This window comes from Sminthopsis crassicaudata, chromosome 4 (assembly GCF_048593235.1).
Source record: "Sminthopsis crassicaudata isolate SCR6 chromosome 4, ASM4859323v1, whole genome shotgun sequence".
Classification (NCBI taxonomy): domain Eukaryota; kingdom Metazoa; phylum Chordata; class Mammalia; order Dasyuromorphia; family Dasyuridae; genus Sminthopsis; species Sminthopsis crassicaudata.
The window spans coordinates 343,922,450-343,945,903 of NC_133620.1; the positions used below are offsets into that span (position 1 = coordinate 343,922,450).

The 23,454-nt window shown below is 38.7% G+C and overlaps 1 protein-coding gene across 6 annotated transcripts in view; it reads left to right on the forward strand.

Annotated features, from left to right (window-relative positions):
- The window catches only part of GJC1 (gap junction protein gamma 1), a 36,828-nt gene extending 20,154 nt beyond the window's left edge, over positions 1 to 16,674 (forward strand). For all 6 annotated transcript variants that reach the window (XM_074261081.1, XM_074261079.1, XM_074261080.1 and 3 more), the window contains 2 exons: positions 12,287 to 12,362; positions 13,596 to 16,674. In XM_074261081.1, the coding sequence (XP_074117182.1) occupies positions 13,616 to 14,806 (1,191 nt within the window). In that variant the 5' untranslated portion in view covers positions 12,287 to 12,362; positions 13,596 to 13,615 and the 3' untranslated portion in view covers positions 14,807 to 16,674. The remainder of the gene's footprint in view (positions 1 to 12,286; positions 12,363 to 13,595) is intronic.
- The last annotated feature ends 6,780 nt before the right edge of the window (positions 16,675 to 23,454 follow it).

Sequence of the window (23,454 nt, forward strand, 5' to 3'; positions counted from 1 at the left end):
AAGAAGAATAGGAAGAAGTTACACTCTTTATAATTGGGGAGGAGACATAGAAGGGTCCCCATAAGGAGAAGAAATGAGCTCCAAATTGCATCCCATTTAATTGACTCTGTGACAGAGTGAGGTCAGTTTTAGCAGAAACATCATGGTATGGTGCAAAGAAAGCTACACCTTGAGTCAGAAGGGGCTTGGATTCAAATTATTCTTCTGATGCTTATACTTGTGCAACCAGAGCAAATCACATAACCTCCCTATATCTCAATTTCTTGTGAGGGTAAGAATCAAATGAGATAATATATCTAAAGTGCTTTGTAAATGTTAAAAGATTCTCTAAAAACTATATTACTATTATTCAAGTAGTAGAAACAGAAGCCAGGTTGCTGCGGATCAAGAAGGGAAAGAGCTGCCGTGGGAACTGCTACAGTGTCTCCTGCTTCAAATCAACCATTTGGCTAATATCTATAGGGAACATAGTCCCAGGCTCATTTCGTTTTTCTCTGTAAAAAACCTTGAAAGTTTCAAACATCTAACAAAGAGTTGATGTCTAAGATAAGTGAGAAGATGATAAGAATATAATTGGCTGATTTTGATGAATTTCTGCTTGCTCGTGATTGAGATAATTACATCCACACATTTTGAAATAAATGGCAAATGTGACTGTTGATATTTGAAAGCTTACAGAAAATGGGGGGGGGGGACTTCCAATCACTTGTTTTCTAACCGACAGCCAGAAAAACCTTTCTAACAATCAGCTTTTTCAAAAGTGGAATGGGCTGCCTTCAAAGGTGGTGGGTCTCCTCTCCTTAGAAAGAGGTTAACTGACCAGATATGATATAGGGAGGAGATCTGTAGTTTCTGGCTAGAACTAGATGTAGATAGCTGCTCAAATGAACTCTCAAGATTTTGTAATTCTGTGATCTCATGCTTAGTATTAGAAGAGAGGAAGTAAAAGAGACAGCAGAGAATTCCTTGGGGAATATTGAATAGAAGTTTAGATTAGTGATGTCACGATGCATTTGTCCAGTTACTACCCTGATTTCATTGAATCTTTTGACTCCAATTTAAAAAAAATTCTCTACATTATCACTTATTGCTGGAATATGGGAGTTTGAAGAGGATCATTTTGTCTTCTTGCTTTGATGCTTCTCTGTTGCTTTGGACTCCATGGAGCGGTCGAATTTCCTTGCTGAGAAAGGAAATATTTTTCTTGCCATGAGAATTCTATGGTATTAGATTTCTTATAGGATGTTTTTTCCTTTCCTCATGTTGATTTTAATTTAAATGTTTTTAGTTTGAAGAGCATAATTTTTTTCCAATTTGCTTATTTTTGAACTTCTGTTATCTTTCATTGATTTCTTTCCATCATCTTTTCATATGACCCTGTGGTCTTTTTCTGATATATGGGTCAGGATTCATTTTCTTAAATTGATGATGGTTTCCCATAGAATATAAAAGGCGCTAAAGATGTATCCCTTTTATAGATAAAGACTTGGAAGAGGCTTTTTAGAAATTGTCTAGCCCAATCCCATTTTTAAAATGAGAAGCCCAAAGATGGAAAGTGACTGGCCCAGTATCATGTAGATACTAGTAAAGTGTAGACAGGAGATTTAATCTCTGATCCTTTGATTCCAAATCCGATGTGCTTTCTACCACTCTATGTCAATCTCACAAAGTACTTTCCTTGTAAGGATTGAGGAAATTGAGATTAGAAGACTTTACAGTCACTCTATTAGCCAATCAATAAAAAATGTTTATTTGCCAACCATTGTGCTGGCTAAGGCTATAAAGAAAAGCAAAAATGATTCCTGCCCTCCAGTGGGTTACATTCTAATGCTGGAGACAATGTGTAGATAAATGAGTACATACAATATAATTAAGTAATACTGAAGAAGGTAGGACGCTAACATCTGAGGGGTCAGTAAAGACCTGCAGAAGGTGGTGAATTTCAAAAGAAGGCAGGAATTCTAAGAGGTGGAAGTGGAGAGAGAGCACTGTGGGACGGAGAGGCCACCAATATAATGGGCATTGAGCTAGGAATCAGACCATTGTTTGAGGAAAAGCCACAGCCAGCTGGCCAGTGGACTGAACCATAGAATGCAGGGCGGGGGAGAACGGGGTAAGAAGATTATGAGGGATAGGATAGGACCAGGTTATGAGAGCTTTAAATTCAAAACATGGAAGTTTATATTTGATCCTAGTGGCAATAAGACAACACTGGAGTTTACTAAAGCACAGATCGGTGTTATGATCAGAGTTGCACTTAAGGAAATTTGATTAAAGAACTTTGATCAATGCAATGACCACTTACAATTGCTTAATCATGATGTAATGATTTCAAGATGCAAGAGGAGATATGTGTTTTTGAACTTGACCAGTGCAGTAATTTGTTTTGTTTAATTATGCATATTTGCTAAAAGAATTTTATTTTCTTATCTCTTCCTCCCTCTCCCAATTTGGGAAGGGAAATAAATGTAAATTGAAAAACAAATTTAATTTTAAAAGATTTTTAAAGGAAAAGAAATGGAAATGTGAATTGGTCAAGCTACTATGGAAAGCAATTTGAAGTTGTGCTCAAACAATTACTATCTTTTGATCCACCTACATCCCCAAAGACATGACAGGAAGAAGGAAAAGACTCATGTATACAAAAATATTTATAGCAGCTTTTTTTGTGTGATGGCAAAGAATTGGAATCTAAGGGAGTGTCCATCAATTAGGGAATGGTGAACAAAATGTGAATATAATGGAGTGCTGTTGTGTTATAATAAATACATGGGTTAGAGAACAGAGAAATGTGGAAAGACTTGTAGGAACTGATGAATAAAGTGTGAACAGAACCAGGAGAACAAATTATATTATAATAAAAACATTATAAAGACTAACAACTTTGAAAGACTTAAGAACATTGAGCAACACAGTGACCAACCATAATTCTAGAGGACTAACTTCTTCCTGACAGAGAAGTAGTGGATTTAGGATTCAGGATGAGAAAAATATTCTTTAGACAAGATCAATACAGAAGGTTATTTTGTTTGAGAATGCATATTGATTATAAGTATTTTGCTTTTCCTTATCATTTTTTCAAGGTGGGAGGAAGAGAAAATATATATTTTTTTCATTGAAGAAGTCATTGTTTTCAGTTTGTTCAGAATAAAAAGGAAATAACTTTGGCAGCTTTGTGAAAGATATATTGAAGTAGGGAGAGTCTTGTGGCAAGGAGATCAGTTAAGAGACTAGTAAGTAATAAAAGTGAAGGTTGTGATTTTGTGTAACTGAAAGAATGGTGGTGTCTTCAATAATAATAGTATGGAAGTTCACAAAACAGATAAATTTTAGAGTTAAAAAAATGAATTCTGTCTAAAATGGAACTCATCTTTCACCTAAACCACTCTTCTCTTCCAGATTTCCCTATTTGTCAAAAGTACCACTATCTTTCTAATGTCTCAGACTTGTAATCATTTTTTTGTCTATTTATTTATTTATTTTAAACTTAAATACAAAATGAGAATATTGCTATGTGCATAGCAGAACATAAGAGAGAATTCAATATAAATCAATAAATTCACATTTCAAGGAAACCCTCTTTAATAAATACTACGCATTGTATTCAGAGCTGTCCATCTTTCTTTGCTTCCTTTTAGGTTGTCTTTTGTTCTTTGTGATATACTTTTTCGTTCTTTTTTTCCTCTTTCCTCCCCTCTCCCCCAAGAAGGTGACAATAGACAGATAAACATACATTTATACAAATATATACACATATATACTTATAATCATACACATATATACATACATACATTCATATGCAACTATATAAGACCATACTATGCTTTTTTGGCCTCTCTCTGAAGTTGGATATCTTCATAATTCCAAATCTTTCCATATTTTTTCTAAATCTGCCAACTCATCATTTCTTTTTTTTTTTAATAATTTTTAAATAATAATAGTTTTTTTTTTACCAGATATATGCATGGGTAATTTTACAACATTGACAATTGCCAAACCTTTTGTTCTAATTTTTCCCCTCCTTCCCCTCCCCCCTCCCCCCCCCCGCCCCAGATGGCAGGTGACCAATACATGTTAAAATGTTAGAGTATAAATTAAATACAATATATGTATACATGTTCAACAACTCATCATTTCTTATACCACAATGATTTTTCAACCTTAAACTGTCTAGTTATTTTAAATAGTCTGAAACAATATTTATTGATGTAGCTGACATATAGAACCATTTCCCTATTTTTCTCTCTTGATTAAATCTCTTTTAGTTTTAAACTTTGAGATCATGATTATTACTCCTGCTTTTTAAAAAAACCTAATAAAATTATTTTCCTGATTTTTGTTTTGTTTGTGTGTTTCTTATTTCCTATTCTTCCTGGCTCCTCTGCTTTACTTCTGTCTGTTACCCTGGTCCTTTATTACTTAGCATACCTTCCCTCCAAAATCCACTCCCCCTACCTATCTCTTAGCCCTCTTGTTTCTATCTGAATTTAGAAGATTTTTCTTATCTTTCAGATATATATATATATATATGTTGTTCCCTCTTTATCCAATTCCTGTTTATCTATATACCCTTCTATATCTAATATCCTATTCCCTCACTTTTATATCTTTATAGATTTAGAATATTTTTATTCCCTTCTAAACATATGTGTTGTTCTCTCTTTAATCCAGTCTGATGAGTAGGGTTTATTATAAAAATCTTTTCCTTGTTCTCTGCTCCTTCCCTATTCCCTAAGCCTCATTTTTTTCCAAGTTTAGAAAAATTGTATACCTTCCTAGCCATATATGCATTGTTCCTTCTTTAACCTATTTCCGATGAGAGTAGGGTTCCACAACTACCAACCCACCTCTCTCACCTAATTCCTCTGCATTGATTCTTATAATCTTAATATTATCTTTAAATTCTTCTCTTTTTCTCATCCCAGTTGCCAGATATTGTCATTTCTACATTCATCTCTCTCACGCCACCGCTTTTCTCCACTAACATAGCTGGACTGCCTTAGTCCAGCTCCGATTTAGATGTCACATCTCTCACCAGCCAGTCCATCCTACTCCCTGCTGGCAAAGTAATTTTTCTTAAGCACTGACTGACCAATATTCCCTCCTCGGCCAACTTCATTCGTTTCCATTGCTTCCAGAATAAAATCTACTTCACCTGCTCCTTGATCCAGCCAAGCTCCCTCTCTCTTCTCCCATCTCGCTGCTTTCCTCTGTGACTGGAATACATTATTCTATTCTGACCTCTTTCTTAGAGAGAGAATAGTGTCAATTGGATGATGAGGTCAGCAGACAAATTACAGGGAAAGGGAAAAACCAGCAAAATCAATAATTTGAAAGACGTAGTTTTCCCTTCCTCTGAAAAGGAGTGGGAAGAGAGGTGATAGTCATGATGTGATTTGTTTCCTTTTAGAATTTATTGTAGAATATGTTGCTGGGCAATTGTCTAAGCCTAATTTCAGCCAGACTGTTTTCCAGTTTCCCCAGAGATTTTTCAAATATGAAGTTCTTTCCTTAAGTAATTTATGGCTTTATGTTTGTCAGATATTGGATTATTTAGTTGCATCATTTTTTATTCTCCCTTGTCTAGTCTGTTCATTCTATTGGTCTACTTTTCTAATTTTTTTTAAACTAATGCCAAATGGTTTTGATGATAGCGTTTGTAAATGTAGTTTTGGAAGTGTTATCTCCTTTTGATTTTTTGTTCTTCCAAATGATCTTTTTGGAGATGTTTAGTTCTATGAAGTATCTCTTTGATAATTTGGTTGGGATAGCATTATAATTATAAATTGGTCATTTTTTATTATATTGGTAAGGACCAACCATGAGCACTGACTATTGCTGTAGATATTTAAGTTTGTCTGTGTATCTTTAAGGAATACTTTGTAATTGAATCTATAAAATTTCGTGTTTTGGTAGATTGATTCTCAAATATTTCCTGCATTTTTAAGTTATTTTGAGTGTGATCTATTTATGTTATTGCATTTTGGATTTATTATTTAGTAGAAATGCTATTGATTTTTGTGGGTTTATTTTGTAGTTTGTAGCTTATCCAAAACTCTAATGTTTTAATTAGTTTCTTTGGCAGTTCCCCAGAATTTTCTAAGTAAAATTATCATGTCAGCAAAAAAGGATAGTTTTATTTTCTCTTTATCTACATTTATTGTGATTTCCAATATTTTTAGAACAGTATCAATTAATATCAGAGAGGGCTGCATCCTTGTGCTTCTAATGTGTTTCCATAGCATAAGATATTGTTTTTGGTTTTAGAGACATGCCTTTTGTAATTTAAAAAAAAAAAGATCCTTCTCTTTCTCTTCTTATGCTAGGGTCTTAGCATAAATTTGTATTATGTCAAAAGCTTTTTATGCAACCCTGAAGATAATTGTGTAGCTTTATATGTTTTTGTTTTTAATATGATCAATTCTATTGATTGTTTTCCTAATCTTGAAGCATCCTTTTGCTCCTGCAATAAATCCAACTTGTTTATAATGAACTATTTCTTGTACAACTAGCTATAATATGTTTGACAAGATTTTAATTTAAAAATTGTGGATCAGTCTTCACTAATGATATGTATAGACAACTTTTTCTGTATTTAAAAATTGTTTCATTAAAAACACTTTATTTTTATTTTCCCAAATACATGCAAAAAGTTTTCAATATTCACCTTTGCAAAACTTTGTGTTGCAAATGTTTCTTCCTCCCTTCCCGCCTCCCCAAGACAGCAAGAAATATAAGTTAAAAACATACAATTTTTCTAAACATATTTCTATATTCGTCATGCTGAACCAAACAGAAATCAGATTAAAAGGGGAAAAAACATGAGAGGGGAAAAAAAACAAGCCAACAAACAACAACAATAAAAGATGAAAATACTATGTTTAGATCTACATTCACTTTCTCTCTCTGGATTTGGTAGCACTTTCCATTACAAATCTTTTGGAATTGCCTTGAATTACCTCATTGTTAAAAAGAATCATGTTTATCACCTTGATACAGATCCAGTAAAGATACTGCTGGGTCAAAGGGCATGCACAATTTGCTAGCCCTTTGGGCATAGTTCCATATCGCTCTCCAGAATGGTTGGATCTGTTCACAACTCCACCAACGATGTATCAGTGTCCCAGTTTTCTTACATCCCCTCCAACATTCGTCATTATTTTTTCCTGTCATCTTATCTGAGAGGTGTGGAGTGGTACCTCTGAATTGTATAGACAACTTTTTTGAGGAGTTTGGTTGTGAAAGGAAGGAGGGATATAAAAAGATAACTTTGTGGAATGTTGGGATCAAGTGAAAGATGTTTAAGGATGGGGGAGACCTGGCCATGTTTATGGACATTAAGGAGGAATAGAAAATTAGAGATGATAATGGGTATAAACTTCTGTAAGAGACTGGAGGGGGTGAGATCAAGGGTACAAACAGGAGAGTTGATTTTGGCTGAAACTAAGGCCAACTGTTCATAAAAGACTATAGCAAAAGATGAGAGAATAGGAGATATTGTCAAGGAATCTTGAAATGTAAAGAAGCTATTTAATATAACAATAGTTAGGGAAAGACTACTTAATGTAACTATAGAGCTAGGGAAAGAAGCCCTTTGATAAGCAAAAGATAGAGGTCATTACAGAAGACAGTTTCAGTATAAGAATAAGAAAAAATTTTACACAAACAAAATCCAGTGCAACTAGAATAAGAAGAAAAGTGATGGTTTTAGCAAATCTTTTCATCAAAAATCTCTGATAAATTGACACATCCAAAATATAGGGAATTTACACAAATATATAAACTCCTTCTACCAGTGCACTTTTTCTACAATTTATAGTCTTAGGGCATGGTAAAGTCAACCCATGGTAAAGGTCAAAGCAAAACAAGATATAAATATGGATCTAATCGTTCTGGAAAACAATTTGGAATTATGTGAAAAAATTTGTTAAAACTCTTCGGGCTCTTTGATCCTGTCATCTCATAGCCAAATACATACCCTGATGAAATTGGTGACAAAAAAGGTCTTATATACACTGAAATATCCATAAAAACATTTTTGTTGTAATAGAAAAAAATGTGAAGGTATGTGTATTGACTGGCAAGTACCTAAAGAAATAGTGATATATGGATATAATGGAATATTATTGTGGGGTAAAGGGTTAAGAGAGTGGGGAAGACTTGGAAGAACTGGTACAGAGTGAAGGAAATAGAATCAGGAAAATAATATATGTTATTTAAGTAATGTAAATGAATATAACACTAAAAGACAGAATTCATATCATATGCATTGACCAATGTTATTTATAAATGATGGGACATGGTTCTTTTTCTTTGTAGGTTGGAGACTACAAGTGGTCTGATCTTTCGGTAACAATCTGATATTACTGGCCACCATTGTCTTCCTGACATTCTAAATATCTATGAGTTTTGTGATACTGTGATAGTTGTTTAATATTGCACTTGTGTGGTGCTATTCCTACTTGTCCTGTTGAGTCTCCTTTGCTAGAACAATATCCGTGTCACAGGCATTTAAAGTGAGTGCCTTTTCCCCAAAAGCTTCTTTTTTTTTTTTTTTTTTTTTTTTTTTTTTGAGGCTGGGGTTAAGTGACTTGCCCAGGGTCACACAGCTAGGAAGTGTTAAGTCTGAGACTAGATTTGAACTCAGGTCCTCCTGAATTCAAGGCTGGTGCTCTATCCACTGCACCACCTCGCTGCCCCAAAAGCTTCTTTACTTTGGTTCTTTTTTGATAACCTCCTCAGCTCCCATGGGTTTAATCATCTATATGCAATGACTCGCAGATCTTATCTATCCATCCCTCGTCTCTCTAGTTCTGAGCTCTAGTTCTAAATCACTAGCGTGTCTATTGTGTTAACTAGGTTTCCCAGACAACTCATACTCAACATGTTTAAAGCAGAACTCATTTCCTTTACCTTTAACCCCACCCCTTCTGAACTTCCCCTGTTAAGATTTCTAATCATCCAAGTAGATAGTCTCTGGATCGCCCCTGACTTCTCACTATCATTCTTCCCACCTGTCCATTCAGTTGCCATTTCTTATTATTTCTAGTTCTTGTATCTCTCATACCCATCCCCATTTCTCCACACTAGTGGCCACCAAAATGATCTTCCTATGGTTTAGGTCTCACCATGTCACCCCTAACTCAAACTCCATTGTTTCCCTTTTGTCCCTAGGATCCAGTAAAAACTTGTGCTTGATGTAAAGCTCTCCCAGTGACCTATCTGATATCCTCCTCTGTTGATGTAAAGCTCCCCTTCCCTTCCAGTGTCTTACATGTTATTCTCCTCTCAGGCACCCTTCATTCCAGTGGTTCTGATCCAATTTCATCCCCCTTTTCCATGCCTTGGCACTGTCTGTCACTCCCACCAGGAATGTTCTCCCTTCTACCTTGGCTTCTTAGAGTGCTCAAGAGGGAGCACTCTAATCAGTAGAAATAACACTTCTCTCAGAGAGCCACTGATACAGCTTCTTTCCCACCTTTGACAGAGGCATACATATTTGGACATGACTAACGTGGCAAATTCTTTTGCCTGACAGTGCATATTTGTTAAAGGGTTTGTCTTTTTTTTTTTTTCAACTGGGAAGGATTCAGAAAGAGAAGATAGGGCTGTCCCCCAAAAAATATTAAAATGAGAAGAGAAGAAAAGAAAATCTAAAAGGAATCAGGTGAGGCAGCTTTAAAATGTACAGGTTGAATCTATCATATTAATGAAAAAGAAAAGCAAGCTGTATATAAAAGATTCATAGTTTTATAGACCAGTCCTACCCTTCTGTTCCACAATATACATGTAAATGTTAATTTTATTTGGTATCTGTTAAGTCAGAACAAATAAAATGAGAAAAAAAAAAAGATTTAGTTCAAATGCTTTCCTCTAGGAGGCCTTTCCCAGCCTGTTTGGCTCATCCCCATCTCAACTCCCAATCTCTCCTGCTTTTCCATACAAGGTTAGCAAGTGTCTGCTTTTTCTGTGTCATGTATATATCTACATATGTACATGTTGTCTTTACCAATAATGATGTAAGATTCTTGAGGGGAGAGACACTTTGATTCTGTCTTTGTATCCCCAATATTTAGTGTAGTGCCTGGTATATAGTGGGTGCTCAGTGATGTAAATGTTTGCTGGCTTATTGTTTGTTGACTTTTTGGAGTTAGTAGAATTTTTTAAATTAGTTTTTAAAAGGACAGGGTTTTGGTGCATTTGGTAATTTGGGAGGGACCCTGTCTATAGGTATTAGCATTTTTAAAAGTCTTTGTTAGAAACTTGCTATCTTTCACATTTAAGTAAATAAAAATAATTCATTCCAGGGTAGTTTTAATAGAGAAATTTTTGGGGTTCTTGATGGGAGACTATGCCTGGAGTTGCAAGTTGAACTAACTCTATCAATAGAGGTGGGGCCATGATGGTTTATTTGACTTGTATATTCTCGAACACCAATTTGAGGGGCACCAAATCTCCCCTTGGATGTTTAAGGGACTTAATCCCTTTTTACTTTCTGTATAGTTATGATTAAAGTCACAGAGAGGGATCTTAGAAACCAGGTGGTCTAGCCCCCTAATTTACAGACAAAAAAATCCTATGTCCAGAGGGGGAATGGTTTGCCTAAAATCCCACACCTGGTTAGTGGCAGAGCCAAGGATGGAGTAGTGGTCTCTTGAGTCTCTTGGGGAAATGATCCTGCCTCCCATATATGGAAACACTGACAATCACATACATTCAGATATGTGGTTGCCAAAACTTTCTTCCATATGTAGATGTTAGAACTGTGGAAATTTCTTCCATGTTAACACCTTTAATGCCTTTGGAAATCATTTGGAAGCTTTTCTGTTTTTTATTTCTTAACTTTTATAGTGAGTTCTTGGGATTCTTTACATGCTTTGCACAGACCTTCAGGAACCAGAGTCTTAGAATGATAGAGTTGGGAGGGAGGGCCTTAGAGATCTTGTGGCCCAGATGAGGAAATGAAGGCCCAGAAAGGTAAAGGACTGGCCCAATGTCTCTGACACAGATTCCCTTATTCACTTTTAGTTGTAAAGATTCCAGACTTGATGATCCAGGTCAGTGACCTTGCCTAAAGCTTTCATCTTTAATTTCTGAACCTGAATTAATTTCAGTTTCCTAGATTGAACCTGAGGTACCAAACTTCCACTCCCTTCTTGGCTCTCTGAGCTCAGAAAGGGCTCGTGCCAGATCCTTAATGACCTTTCCCATCCCTGCCGCTGGCTGCCCCTGGACGCCTCATCTGCCCTTCAGTTCCTCCTGGCTCCTTGGATCTGTCAGAGGCTTCTCAACCTCTTTCTGTAGTGTCGTGCTGTAGTGTAGGACGCAAACCCTTTCCCAGGATAGTTTGTTGAAGTGCATAAAACAGAGTACTCAGGATTACAAAGGAAATGGACTCTATTAAAACAGTTACTGATCTTTTTAAACCAAATTTGTGACCCCAGGGTTAGAGCTCCTGGTCTCTGCCGTGCCTGGCCAGTAGTGGGCATTTGATTAACATTCATTGATTGAAGGGTGAAAAGATACCGATTCAGAAGTAGTATTGGGTACAAGTGACATGAGGTGCCTCTTTTTCTCCCAGTGGGGAGTGGGCTAGGGTCGGGGGTGGAGGGTTAAAGAGGCGGAAAGGTGACTCAAGGGCCTGAAGAAGATCAAAATAGCTCAGGCCCCCTCTGCTGGAGGGGAGGAGAACTGCAGGCAGCTCTCAAGGAGGCCTGAGGACCACTACACCTTGAAGGACTGGCTGGCCAGGAAGGGAGTAAGCAGGGGCAGATAGATGCAGGAGCCAGGCCAGCTGTCTTCTGCTGTCAAAGAGAAAGAGCTAGAGGGTGTCTTAGGTTATTTGGTTCCCATTGCCCAGCAAAGCAAATTTATTTATAACAAATAGTGGAATTGTCCAAAAATGTAGAGAATAAAAGATGAGTGTGGTCCCTCTGGTGACCTGATTTAAATGAGCTGGGATTGCTTCTGCTTTGGCTTTTTCCTATGGATGACAGAGTTTATCAGCTTCTGTTTCTCATAAATGTTTCATCTTCATGTCATATTTTCACAGATCGCTGTGTCAAGAGCGTATGGCTCACTGCTGTTTTGTTGGTCCTATCTCATATAGTTTTTAAAAGAGAGAGAGAAATGTAAAATTTGAATCATAATTCAGGCCCTTTATTTTCAGTGCTTTTGGTATAAAGAAACCTTTGTTTCCTTGTGCCTTTTGAATATGACTTTTTAGTAATTCATTGTCACCTATGGGAAGAGGCTTAAGACCCTATCTTTTTTTCCCCCCTTTCAGTGGGATTCTGGAAGAACTGCAAGATAAACATCCATTCTTCAGGTGTATTCTGCATAACCGAAGTTCTGGCTAACAGGTAAAATATGTGTTCAGATTTCTTTTGAGTGGGGTAGATAAAGCCATCAGTAAATGGAAGGAACAGAAATACATTCCCCAGTATTCTATTAAGCAGTCCAATAATTTTGGAACAAAGGTAGCTTTTTCTTAAAATATAGACCTAGTTTAACTAGTTATTTCAAATGGGCCAACCCATTCACTGGAATTAATATCCACAAAAAACCTATAGTTTAAATGTAATCATCTGCTTTCAACTTATGTTATTCTGTGAAAGTCATAGAATCAGTTGCCGAACTTACTCATTGCAGTCTTTTAAACAAAACCAGGTTCCTAAATTATGCTATATGAGACAGACTAGCCAGGGGGGTATTGAAGGAGTAAGTCTACTCTTAGTTTCCTTCTGTCTTTAAATTTCAACCTTGATTGTTGCAAATGACTTCCAGCTTAGTATTTTCTTAGCTCCCTTTAATTCTTTGCTTCCTGGTCCCACTTTTCAGCTGCTCCTGAAAGGACATATAGTTTGTTCATTTTTAATTGATTCTTATTTTGGAGTGAGGGCCTGTTAAAAAGGTCCTCCTTTGTGTCTACATGAGATAGAAATAAACATTTTAGTTAGATTCTTGTTTTAACACATAAAGTTAAAGAGATGGTGTTAAAATTGCAATATTTAATGAACAATAAAAATCCATGTTTCACGGGTTGGTGTAGCCTAAGAATTTATCATCTAGTAACTATGTTATGGCTGATAATGAATATTTAAAATATTTCAAGTAAAACTTAGTAGATTGTAGATGCCTCTAGAATCCAAAATCAGAATACTGAAATGACAATTCACTATATTCTTTTTCCTGAGATTAATTTGGTTTTATACCATCTCTAATATTGTTAGAATCTGTGCAGGTCTGGAGCCAAAGTGCTGGAATTCAATTCAGGTCCAGCCTAACTCAGGGGTTTGTAATTATTCCGAGGTAATTTTGAGACTAGGCAGGATCTAGAACCATCCAAACCATGTAGGGCTATTTTGATTCAAATGTAAACCCTGATAGTTTAGTTAAATTGGATCGGCCAGTGGGGAAGATGGGCAAGGTACCATTTACACTGTGATTCACATTAGTGTGTGTGCCTGGAGTTTAGATTACCTGGTCTTGAATAAGGATGAGAGTAGTTGTTCTGCCCTTCCCAATAACAAGAATTTATCCAAGTTTTAAAACCCTTGTAGGTTTCGCTGCTGAGTCTCTTTCTTTGTGTGCAGGGTAAGCCAAGCCAGTCATCATGAGTTGGAGCTTCCTGACTCGACTATTAGAGGAGATCCACAACCATTCCACATTTGTGGGGAAGATTTGGCTCACCATATTGATAGTCTTCCGGATCGTACTCACTGCTGTAGGTGGGGAGTCCATCTATTATGACGAGCAAAGCAAATTTGTGTGCAACACAGAACAGCCAGGTTGTGAGAACGTCTGCTACGATGCCTTTGCCCCTCTGTCCCATGTCCGGTTTTGGGTGTTCCAGATCATCCTTGTGGCCACCCCCTCAGTGATGTATCTGGGCTATGCCATTCATAAGATTGCCAAGATGGAGCATGGAGAGGCAGACAAGAAGGCGGCACGGAGCAAGCCCTACACCATGCGTTGGAAGCAGCACCGGGGCCTGGAAGAAACTGAGGAGGACCATGAAGAAGACCCCATGATGTACCCGGAGATGGAATTGGAAAGTGAAAAAGAGAATAAGGAGCAGAGTCAGCCTAAACCTAAGCACGATGGCCGGCGGCGGATTCGGGAAGATGGGCTTATGAAGATTTACGTGTTGCAGTTGCTAGCAAGGACTTTGTTTGAAGTGGGTTTCCTGGTGGGGCAGTATCTTCTGTATGGCTTCCAGGTCCGCCCATTTTATGTGTGCAGCAGAATGCCCTGTCCTCATAAAATAGACTGCTTCATTTCTAGGCCCACTGAAAAGACCATCTTCCTGCTGATAATGTATGGTGTGACAGGCCTCTGTCTGATCCTCAACATTTGGGAAATGCTCCACTTGGGGTTTGGAACTATCCGGGACTCACTAAATAGCAAAAGGAGAGAACTGGAAGATTCAGGTGCTTATAATTATCCTTTCACTTGGAATACTCCATCTGCTCCACCTGGCTATAATATTGTGGTCAAACCAGATCAGATCCAGTATACTGAACTGTCCAATGCTAAGATCGCCTACAAGCAGAACAAGGCCAACATCGCTCAGGAGCAGCAGTACGGGAGCAATGAGGAAAACCTCCCTGCAGACCTTGAGATGCTGCAGCGAGAAATCAAGGTAGCCCAGGAGCGCTTGGATCTGGCCATCCAGGCCTACAACCACCAGAACAACCGCCATGGCCCACGAGAAAAAAAGTCCAAAGCTGGGTCTAAAGCTGGCTCTAACAAAAGCAGTGCCAGTAGCAAATCTGGGGATGGGAAGAACTCTGTCTGGATTTAATCTTGGCTGGGCTCATAACTTGTGCTTCTCCTCGTTTATGGTAAGCAGCAAGCGGCTCACTGAATAATGACTTCCATTGAGTAAACATTTGGCTCTGGTTATCTTCAGGGATGTTTAGTGTTGGCCGGTGATCCGAGCTCAGGGGAACTTGGGGCCGGGAGGGGGGGGACTGGGGAGTGGGAGAGAAGAGAAACAAAGCATTCTCGGGCACATGTTCTCAGCAATAACACGGTTGCAGAACTTTACCCTTGTGTCTTCCAGATCTGGAAAAGAACAGATATATTTAAATCATTCTTGTTGAACAGTTTTTTATGTACAGTATTATGGTACATTTTTAGTATGCTAATTTTCTTTTGTATTTGTACATTTGATCTCTGCAGTTATACTTTTATATTAAAGAAAAAAAAAAGCTGTAATAGATAACGCCTAGCATTTGGCTAGTGTTATTATTACTTTGGTCAGAAGACTTTTGCCATGTGCTTAAAGTTATAATAGATGCAATTCTTAATAAAAGTGCCTCATGCTGTAAGGAAGACTTCAGTTATAGAGAAAGGCCAAGAAGGAACCCTGAGTTTGAAATTTTGAATTTGAAAATTTGAAAAGAAAACCTTGCAGCCTTGTGGGCCAAGTTCCTTCACTCTTCCCTAAGAGAGACATACCCATCTTGGTCTTGCCCAGATATTCAAAACTGCCTCTTGAATAAGCAGGCCCCATTTGAAACAAATACAATAGGCAAAAAGCCTGAGTTACAAAAAAAATAAAGTAAAACAGTAGGGATGGAGAGTGCAACACTATGAAAAGATTTGACAGCTAGTGAGCTTGGTTAATGCCGATAGAATGTAATCCAATTTATTTTTTAAATCACCTCTTTTTTTTTCCTCACATCTGTTGCACAAAGGGAAGCATGTCTGTATCTGGGTAGCATGACTTTCCTGGGAGTGTCCACTCATTTTGTCAGAAAGCAAAGCCACACTTGAAATAGGGGCTGTGGATGCCGGGAGATGAAGCCTAGCTTGCCTTAAGTCTTCCTCCTGTAACCTGACTGGTCTCTCATGAAGCCTGTAATAAACAGTTCTCTGTTTTATATATTAGCAGGAAGTGTACAAACAATCCTGCTTGCATAAATAATAGTTAAAAGCTCCTCAGGCTCAAAAGACCAGAGAACATGAATCCAGGTCTCATGGATTCTAACTGGCCACGGAATCCTGGCTGGCTAGGGAGAGTGATAGGCCCGGATGGTTTTAGTTCTCTCCAGAAAATCAATCCAATATGGCATTCTGGATATTTTGGCAAATAATTGGCATCTGTAAATGCAAAAGGAAAGATGTTTCTGTGTTTACAGCCTGTGGTACTCTTGTTTTTTTGGCAAGAAGAGCTGTCCTGATAATTTATGTGCATTTTTAGCCTTTTCTTTGGGGGGGGGTGATCTTAGCACTGGCTCAAGTCAAAATGTTTGTCCTTCTGGTATTTTCATATTTTTGTGCAAGAGGAGAGAAACTTTTATTTTTGAATTGCCTGGTCATGAAAGGAAAACAAAGGGACTTTTTCTCTAGAAGATCTTTCCACAGAGATGTCTATTTGGACCTCTCCTAGAGACTTAATATAGGCTGTGAGTTCTTCAAAGATCAGTTTCTTTATATTTAATTTCTAAAATCTGCCAGCTGCCTTTCATCCAGTGAAATCCTAGAAGCAAGCCCTCCCCCCCCTTTATGGGGTTTTGTTTCTCTCCATTGGAGTTCAAAACATATCATAACATGTGAATTACCTTCTAGCCATTCATGTTTACTTTTATGTGCATTTTTTTTCTGCTTAGCAAAAAAAAAAAAAGTATCCTCCGGGTCCCCCAAGCATCTTATACTAAAAATAAATCCAAGCAGGACAAAAAGAGAATATCCAGGAAATGTAATCCATAGATACATTGCAGAAAAATAATATAAACACAGTTTCCTTAGAAGCAAAAGCTAAGAAGGAAATGTATCATCATTCACTTTCGGGAAATATGCAAGATTTGAGCTTCACTAAGCCTAGCCAGGGAAAGATTGCCTCTAATTAATTCCTTTGTCCCTAAGCTTGAGGCATGATAGAGCTCCATGTAGCTCGCTCTCTTGGAGAAAGAGGAATTTTGGGGAAAGCCTAGAGAAGAGCAGAATGGCTTAGCCAGGGGAAAATAATCAGTCGGGGCTTCATTGTCAAGAACCCATCAAAGACATTTGAAGCCTCAAGTGCTCATTATGCACTTCTCCTGCTTCTGGTTTTCTGCTTTTGTGAGAATTATTCTCTCTTTTCAATTTCCTCATTGATGACTTTATGGGTGACTCTTGAACATCTTAGATGGAAACACCAGTTCTTTAAAACAACCCCACCACTTTCTTACTCTCTCTTCCCTCCACCTGTGTATGACATGAATTTCCTGATGGTTGGTATCTCTTTTCTCAGTAAGCGTTCTTTCAGCCTTTGCTTGTGTGAAGTGTTCAAACCATTCCAACAATTCAATATTTTTAAAAGCCTACCTGTATGTCCTGGGCAGAATCCCAGCTGTCTCATATTTATAACAAGATCCGCAGGACTCATGTCTGGCTAAATTCACTAAACATTGCACCACCAACAGTATTTCCCCCAAAAAAATAGAATTAAGGCACTTCTTGCTCAGTTTATTTATTTACTTTACCATGGAGCCTGGTTGCAGTTTTTTCTTAGCTTGTTAAGAATTCCAGACTTGCCTCTGCTGCTCAGACAGGCCATTCTGATTGGTTTTTCATATTGCTGGAGAACTTCAGAATTTGACCTTTTACAAAACTTGCTCCATCCTTCGTGAAATGCTTCCCTAATGGAAGGACTAGCAGAGGACTTGGGTCTTTGAAGCATGGTTGCATTTATTTGAGTGCAGCATTTGTCTTGTCTGGACAACATCATAAATGTAACATTTGGAAGAGACTCATCAGAGAAACATTTAAGAAGCCTTTTTTGGGGGTGAGTCTTGGAAGAAAAAAAAGGCCAACATGAAAAAAAATCAAACATTTCCCACAAATTAAATGCTAATGCTCTTTATTTGATTTTATTTGATTGTTTTGTAAAGTTTAAGAGTCTTACCTGGTTATGTAGTCTTTGTTCAATCAGAAACCACAAGATCTTGGAAGCCACTTTTTCCTTGGTTGTGGAACTCAGTGAGGAGATGCTCTATCTTTCTGAAGATTTTTCTAACAAAAAATAGAAAATAGATGAGTGATTACATTTTCCCCAAAAGTTTTGGATGTGTTGAGTAAACTGTTTTTGTATGTTTTTGGATGCTTCCACCATCTTCATCTTTTGAAGGAGGGAGGTAAGAATGCGTGTGATTTGTTAATGAAATTCCAGCCTGGGACTTGTGACTCCCATTTCAAACTCCCATTCCTCACTTTCTCCATGTTGTAACTTGGACAAGTTATCTTGTTTCTTCATCCAAGCTTCGGAACATTCTCTGTAAATGGGCAAAGGAGCTGCCCTTGCCTACCTCACAGGGATGTTGTGAGGGCTGGTCTCAGCGGAGCTCCTAGAGAGCTTTTAGTGATCCCCAGACCAAGTTTTATTCTCATTATTTTGTCATCTGTCTGAGTCTGGGATTTGAACTGTAAGACACAAGCAGTTGAAAAAAATTGGTTAATGTTAACCAAATGTTCTTCTAACACCACAGGTGATAGGACTCAACAGCTCTTTCAAAAGACTGGAGAACCTTATTACCCCAAGCAGTGTTTTCTGAGAGTTTTACTTAGGCAGCAGCATTCTACCTGAGAGCACCTCCCAGGTGCTAAAATTTGGGCCCTTTGTGCTCTCTGCATCCCATTCTGATGCCATTCCTTTCTAAGGACTTTAGTAATCTGCAGTCGATAAGTAGATGGGGGTGGGCAGGAGTAGGAGAGTACTAGTAGCTAACATTCAATAAAAAGCCAAGTATTGGAGACTTCCTCTTTCCTTTTGCAAGGACTTTTGTGATAAGATGTTTACCTAATAATTTTCCCAATGACAGAAGAAATTACCTAAGGGTAATGATTCAGGGCTCTTGGCAGCTGTGAGTGATGAATATGAGGTATTAGAAATACAGGAATTTTTTCTCCACTTGTTCAATATCCCATATATGGTTTGTGGCTATATTGAAGCTTGGTTAAAATGACCCATGACCTTTTTGCTTTCAGGAAGTGGACCTTACATGTTGATTGAATCCTGACTCCTGTAGGATATGAGCTGATTTTGGCAGGGTCTTTTATTTTACCCTTTTCTAATCATGTAATCCCATGAGAAAATTCTTCCCCTTCAAAAAAGAGAGAGAGAGAGCGCGCCTTGATAGAGAGTTGTAATAGAAACTGTACAGTGCTGAAAGTTTGTCAATCCCAGTTCATTCATGTCAGTAATCTTTCTTAATTTACTGGTCCTATTAATTTTTGAAATCATCAAGCTGAGTGTGCTTTTCATTCATTCTGTCTTTACTGGTCCTATTAATTTTTGAAATCATCAAGCTGAGTGTGCTTTTCATTCATTCTGTCTACACATCATGGAGACCTTCAAATGTTGTAATTTGCTGCTGCCCAGACATAACTCTTTCTCTTTTGTTACGTTAAATAGGTTTCATTCATGCACATTCCATGTTCAAAGGTAATAATCACTCCTTGAAGGAGCAAAACTATATATAGTGTCACAGAATTTAAACAACCAAAGAATGTTGTTTCTAGTCCAAAATCTGCAGAAATAAAAATAGGAGTTATATTTTTCCAGGCTGCTTGTTTTGGATGAGTAAGGGCCATGGGCTATGTCTGCTTACGTGCTTCCTAGAAGATTGGAAATCTTTTCCCCTATTGTGCTCAGTCCTGTTTTCTGTAACCAGCCTTTCATGGAAGTCTCTACCTCAGGCGCTAATTATTTATAGTTGTACTTAGCAAATGAATATTGAACCAAATTAGCTGGGATTTCCAACTTCCTAGGGCAATTCAAACAGAAAACCCAATTAAGTTAACCAGTGACCTAATGTTATTTAGTGTACGAAAATTGGAAAGTGCATGAATAACCAGGGTATCTATCCATTCCAATACCAAAGATCACACATTTCTGATTTTATTCTCTCTGTAGTTAATGTAAAGCTTTATGGCAGAGATAAGCCCTGTGTCCAGGGATTCGTCTCCAGTAAGGTTTTGTTTTGAAAGAATGTTTTGTCAGTTCCAAATACAGTTTAGAAGATTCATTTGTGGTCTGTGCATCTTTTTCCAAAACTTGAAACCTATTAATAATCCAGCTGCCGGAAAATGTCGTGTTTCAGATTTTCCCCATTCTTTGTATAAAATAATGCCGCCAAGAACTTAATGGTTTTAGTCATAGCATTTGATACCAAATTCTCCTCTCCAGTGTTACGGTAAGTTGATCTCAGTGGGAATGCTTGCACAGAAAATCCCCTGAGGAAAAAAAGTTGCTTCAGAAGACTTTTCTGGGGTCATATGTGACCCTCTGGATGCCTGAGTTTATGTGGTTGGGGCATTATCATTTAGGAAGTGAACTTTGGTAGGAAGAAGGATTTTCAATGTGGAGGACAGATCTTCCATATCACTTATATCCTCCCCCTTCTCCTTTCAGTGGTTTAATTCTGGAAAGTCTGCTTGTGGGAGCTTTGTGGATAAGCAGTCAGACTGCCCAGTATGGAGTGGTACAGCTCAGAAAGTCAGTGGTGGGCTGACTCTTCCTCCAAGAAGGAGGTGAAAAGTTGAAGGGCTATGTTTTTTTTGGGGGGAATCTGGGTTTCACGTCTTTAAAGGCCACATTGTTTTTGTTTTCCCATGACCTGCTAAATAGTTAATAGTTATGGAACAAGCACAGATCCCTTCCTGAGAAGTCTGACTCAACCTAACCATATTTGGTTAAAAAATAAATAAAAAGACCCAAAAAAAAAATCCACAAGTGGAGGGGAAATGGTTTAGAAGCTTTTGGAGGTCCTGTAGATTCCCAGGTAAATTTGCTGTAAGACCAGACTTATGTAACATCAGAACATGAAGATAACTATCTGGGTCAGATGTGTGAATTCCTAAGCACTCTGTAGAATTAAACCTCCCCACCTTTTTTTTTTTTTTTTTTTTCAAAAGTTTCTGAGGAAATATGTTGATCCTCAGATACCTTCCATGAATATCTCATTAAGTGGTATATACTAGTTATTTTTTTGGAAAAAATAATTTACAGAATTTAGGATGAAATCTTTGGTATGAAGTTAAACCCTAAAAAGCTTGAGTTGAAGATATTGGGCTGAGAACAGGACTGGATTTCCTCTCTGGGTTTCCAAGATGGTTCCCCATTCAGACCTCCTGGTTGTTTAGGTGTGCCTGACCCTTTGGGACCACTATTGGGGTTTTCTTGGCCAAGACTGTAGAATGTGATTGGCCGTTTCCTTCTACAGCCCATTTTACAGATGAGGAACTGAGGCAAACAGGGTGAAGTGGCTTACGCAGGGTCACCCAGCCAGGAAGTATCTGAGACTACATCTGAACACAGGACGGTGGGGCTTCCTGACTCCAAGGTACTCCCTCCTCACTCCCCACTTAACACTAGCCAAAAACCAAACAGAGAGTAGGACTTGGCCCTCAAGTTTGTGATCTAGGGGAGGAGAGCTCAGCCTGCACTCCTGACAAGAAAGCAGAGAAGTCCTTAGCCAGGGAAGGTTTAAGCAGCCTGAGCTGGAGCAGAGCCTCCCTGTCCGCCCGCCCTCCTCAGTGCTGGCCCCCTCTCCAGGTGTGAGCAAAGCCGTGGGTGCAGCTGGCTCGGGGCCACCTACACAGGAGCCCGCTCAGTTACCGCCTGCCAGAGTAAAGCCACGAGGGCCTGGGCTGCTCCTGAGGCGGAGGCCCCATCAGAGCTTGTTTTATCCGCTTTGTGCCTGCCCTCCATACATTGTCATCGGAGATGTGGAAGGAGGCAAGTGCAGGGGAGAGATCCCCTCTCCGGAGCCCGCTGGGGATCGCTGACCCGAGCAGGGAGCTCTCTGCCTTCCTGCGAGCTCAGCTGAGCCCCCAGAAGTGCCCTTGCCTGCCTCTGAATCCTGGGGCCAGCGCAGAGGCCTGAGGAGGCTGACAGTCTTCCACCACGAGCGAGGCAGAAGACCAGGCAACTGTCCAGAACTGATTGGAAAGCACATCCAGTGACCCAGTTGGGACCTGACCCCGGGGGAAAGTACAGATTTAGATGTGGAATTTTTTCTTCTACTGGAAATTTATCTTTGGACTGAGAACACTGAGAAACTAAAAGGGCCGCTTTGGCCTGGCCCATGTTCCCATGCTAGAGTTGGGGTTAGATCCAGTGCCCAGGTACTAGAAAGAGCAGCGACCAAGGTGGGCAGACACATCGCTGGACACCTTGCCTTGGTACAAATGAGCACTGAGCACTTGGGAAGGTGAAAGCCCCAGAAGGCAAGTGAGTGCAAATTGTGGGATGGACTCTGCTTTATTCTTTCTTCTCATTTTCTTCTTTTTTATTTTTAAAACAATCTTGAAGACCATGAGGAAATGAGAAGTATAGAATCTGCTGCAATGCTATTCTTTTATTTCCCATACCACCCTTTCTTGAAGGAGGTGGGAATTTATTTAGATGAGAATTGGAGAGCTGGAATTTTCTTTGGCTACTAAATTGCAAGTCCTAGATAAAAATCATCCCTCTAGAGCTGAAAGAGACAGTCCAACCACTTTTTCTGCAGCTGAGGAAACAGGCCTCCAAATGGGAAACATCAACATAAGCGGCAGAAGCCAGAAATGAATCCATGTCCTGAGCTAAACAACATAACCAACTTATATGAAAAGTTATATTAGAATGCAGAACCATTAATTACAAGAATCATTGGCTCTTTAACCTATCAACCTGGAGGGGAGAAAAGACAGGCAGATTGTGGTATGGAAAGGTTTTTGGCCAAAAATTAGGCTGAGAATCAGAAAAGCTCATGTTTAACCTTCAATGCAAGTAGCTAGTCCTGTGCTGCAAGGATGGAAGGTCTTGTTAAGCAGGCAGGGCTCCTCATCTCACAAAATACAGTCTGGCCCATCAAGTTGGCCCTAGAATAAGTACCAAGGAGCTAGATGCTACAGGTTTGGCTTGAGGTTCTAGTGAAGAGTATAGGATAGCTCAATTTAATATTTTAAAGATGGTGACCCTCCTTGTCCATTTTTTGTGTCAAGATTATGATAGGAGATATATGAGACACATAAGGAGTCCGAGAGTTCAGAACTGCTTGTGCGGCCTACAAGTTGACTTTAAGCCTACAGGAAGGCATTTTGTCACTGTATAAATTATTCAGCAAAGGAGTACAACATCTGAATTGTCCAGCAGTTGTCACTCTCCTTGAGTCTATAACCCCAGTAATCATCTAATTTCTTTCTGGAGCCCTCTTGAAAGCTACTGTATACCCGCTTGAACTATAGAAAGTGCTCACCCTGCACTGTCCTCCAGACCCCCAAGCCCACTTTCCTGTGGCAGTACAAGTGGTTTAATTCAACACTCCCCCTTTCCTTAAGCAAGCAGCCATGAGTGTGTCTCTGAAGCATTGTCATTTTGATGCCAAATATACTTTGGGTCCCCTTGATGTGCTTTTAAACCCCACCCTCTCTAAGATTTTTTTCTTTTAAAATTTTTTTAAAATTTAATTTAAATTTTTA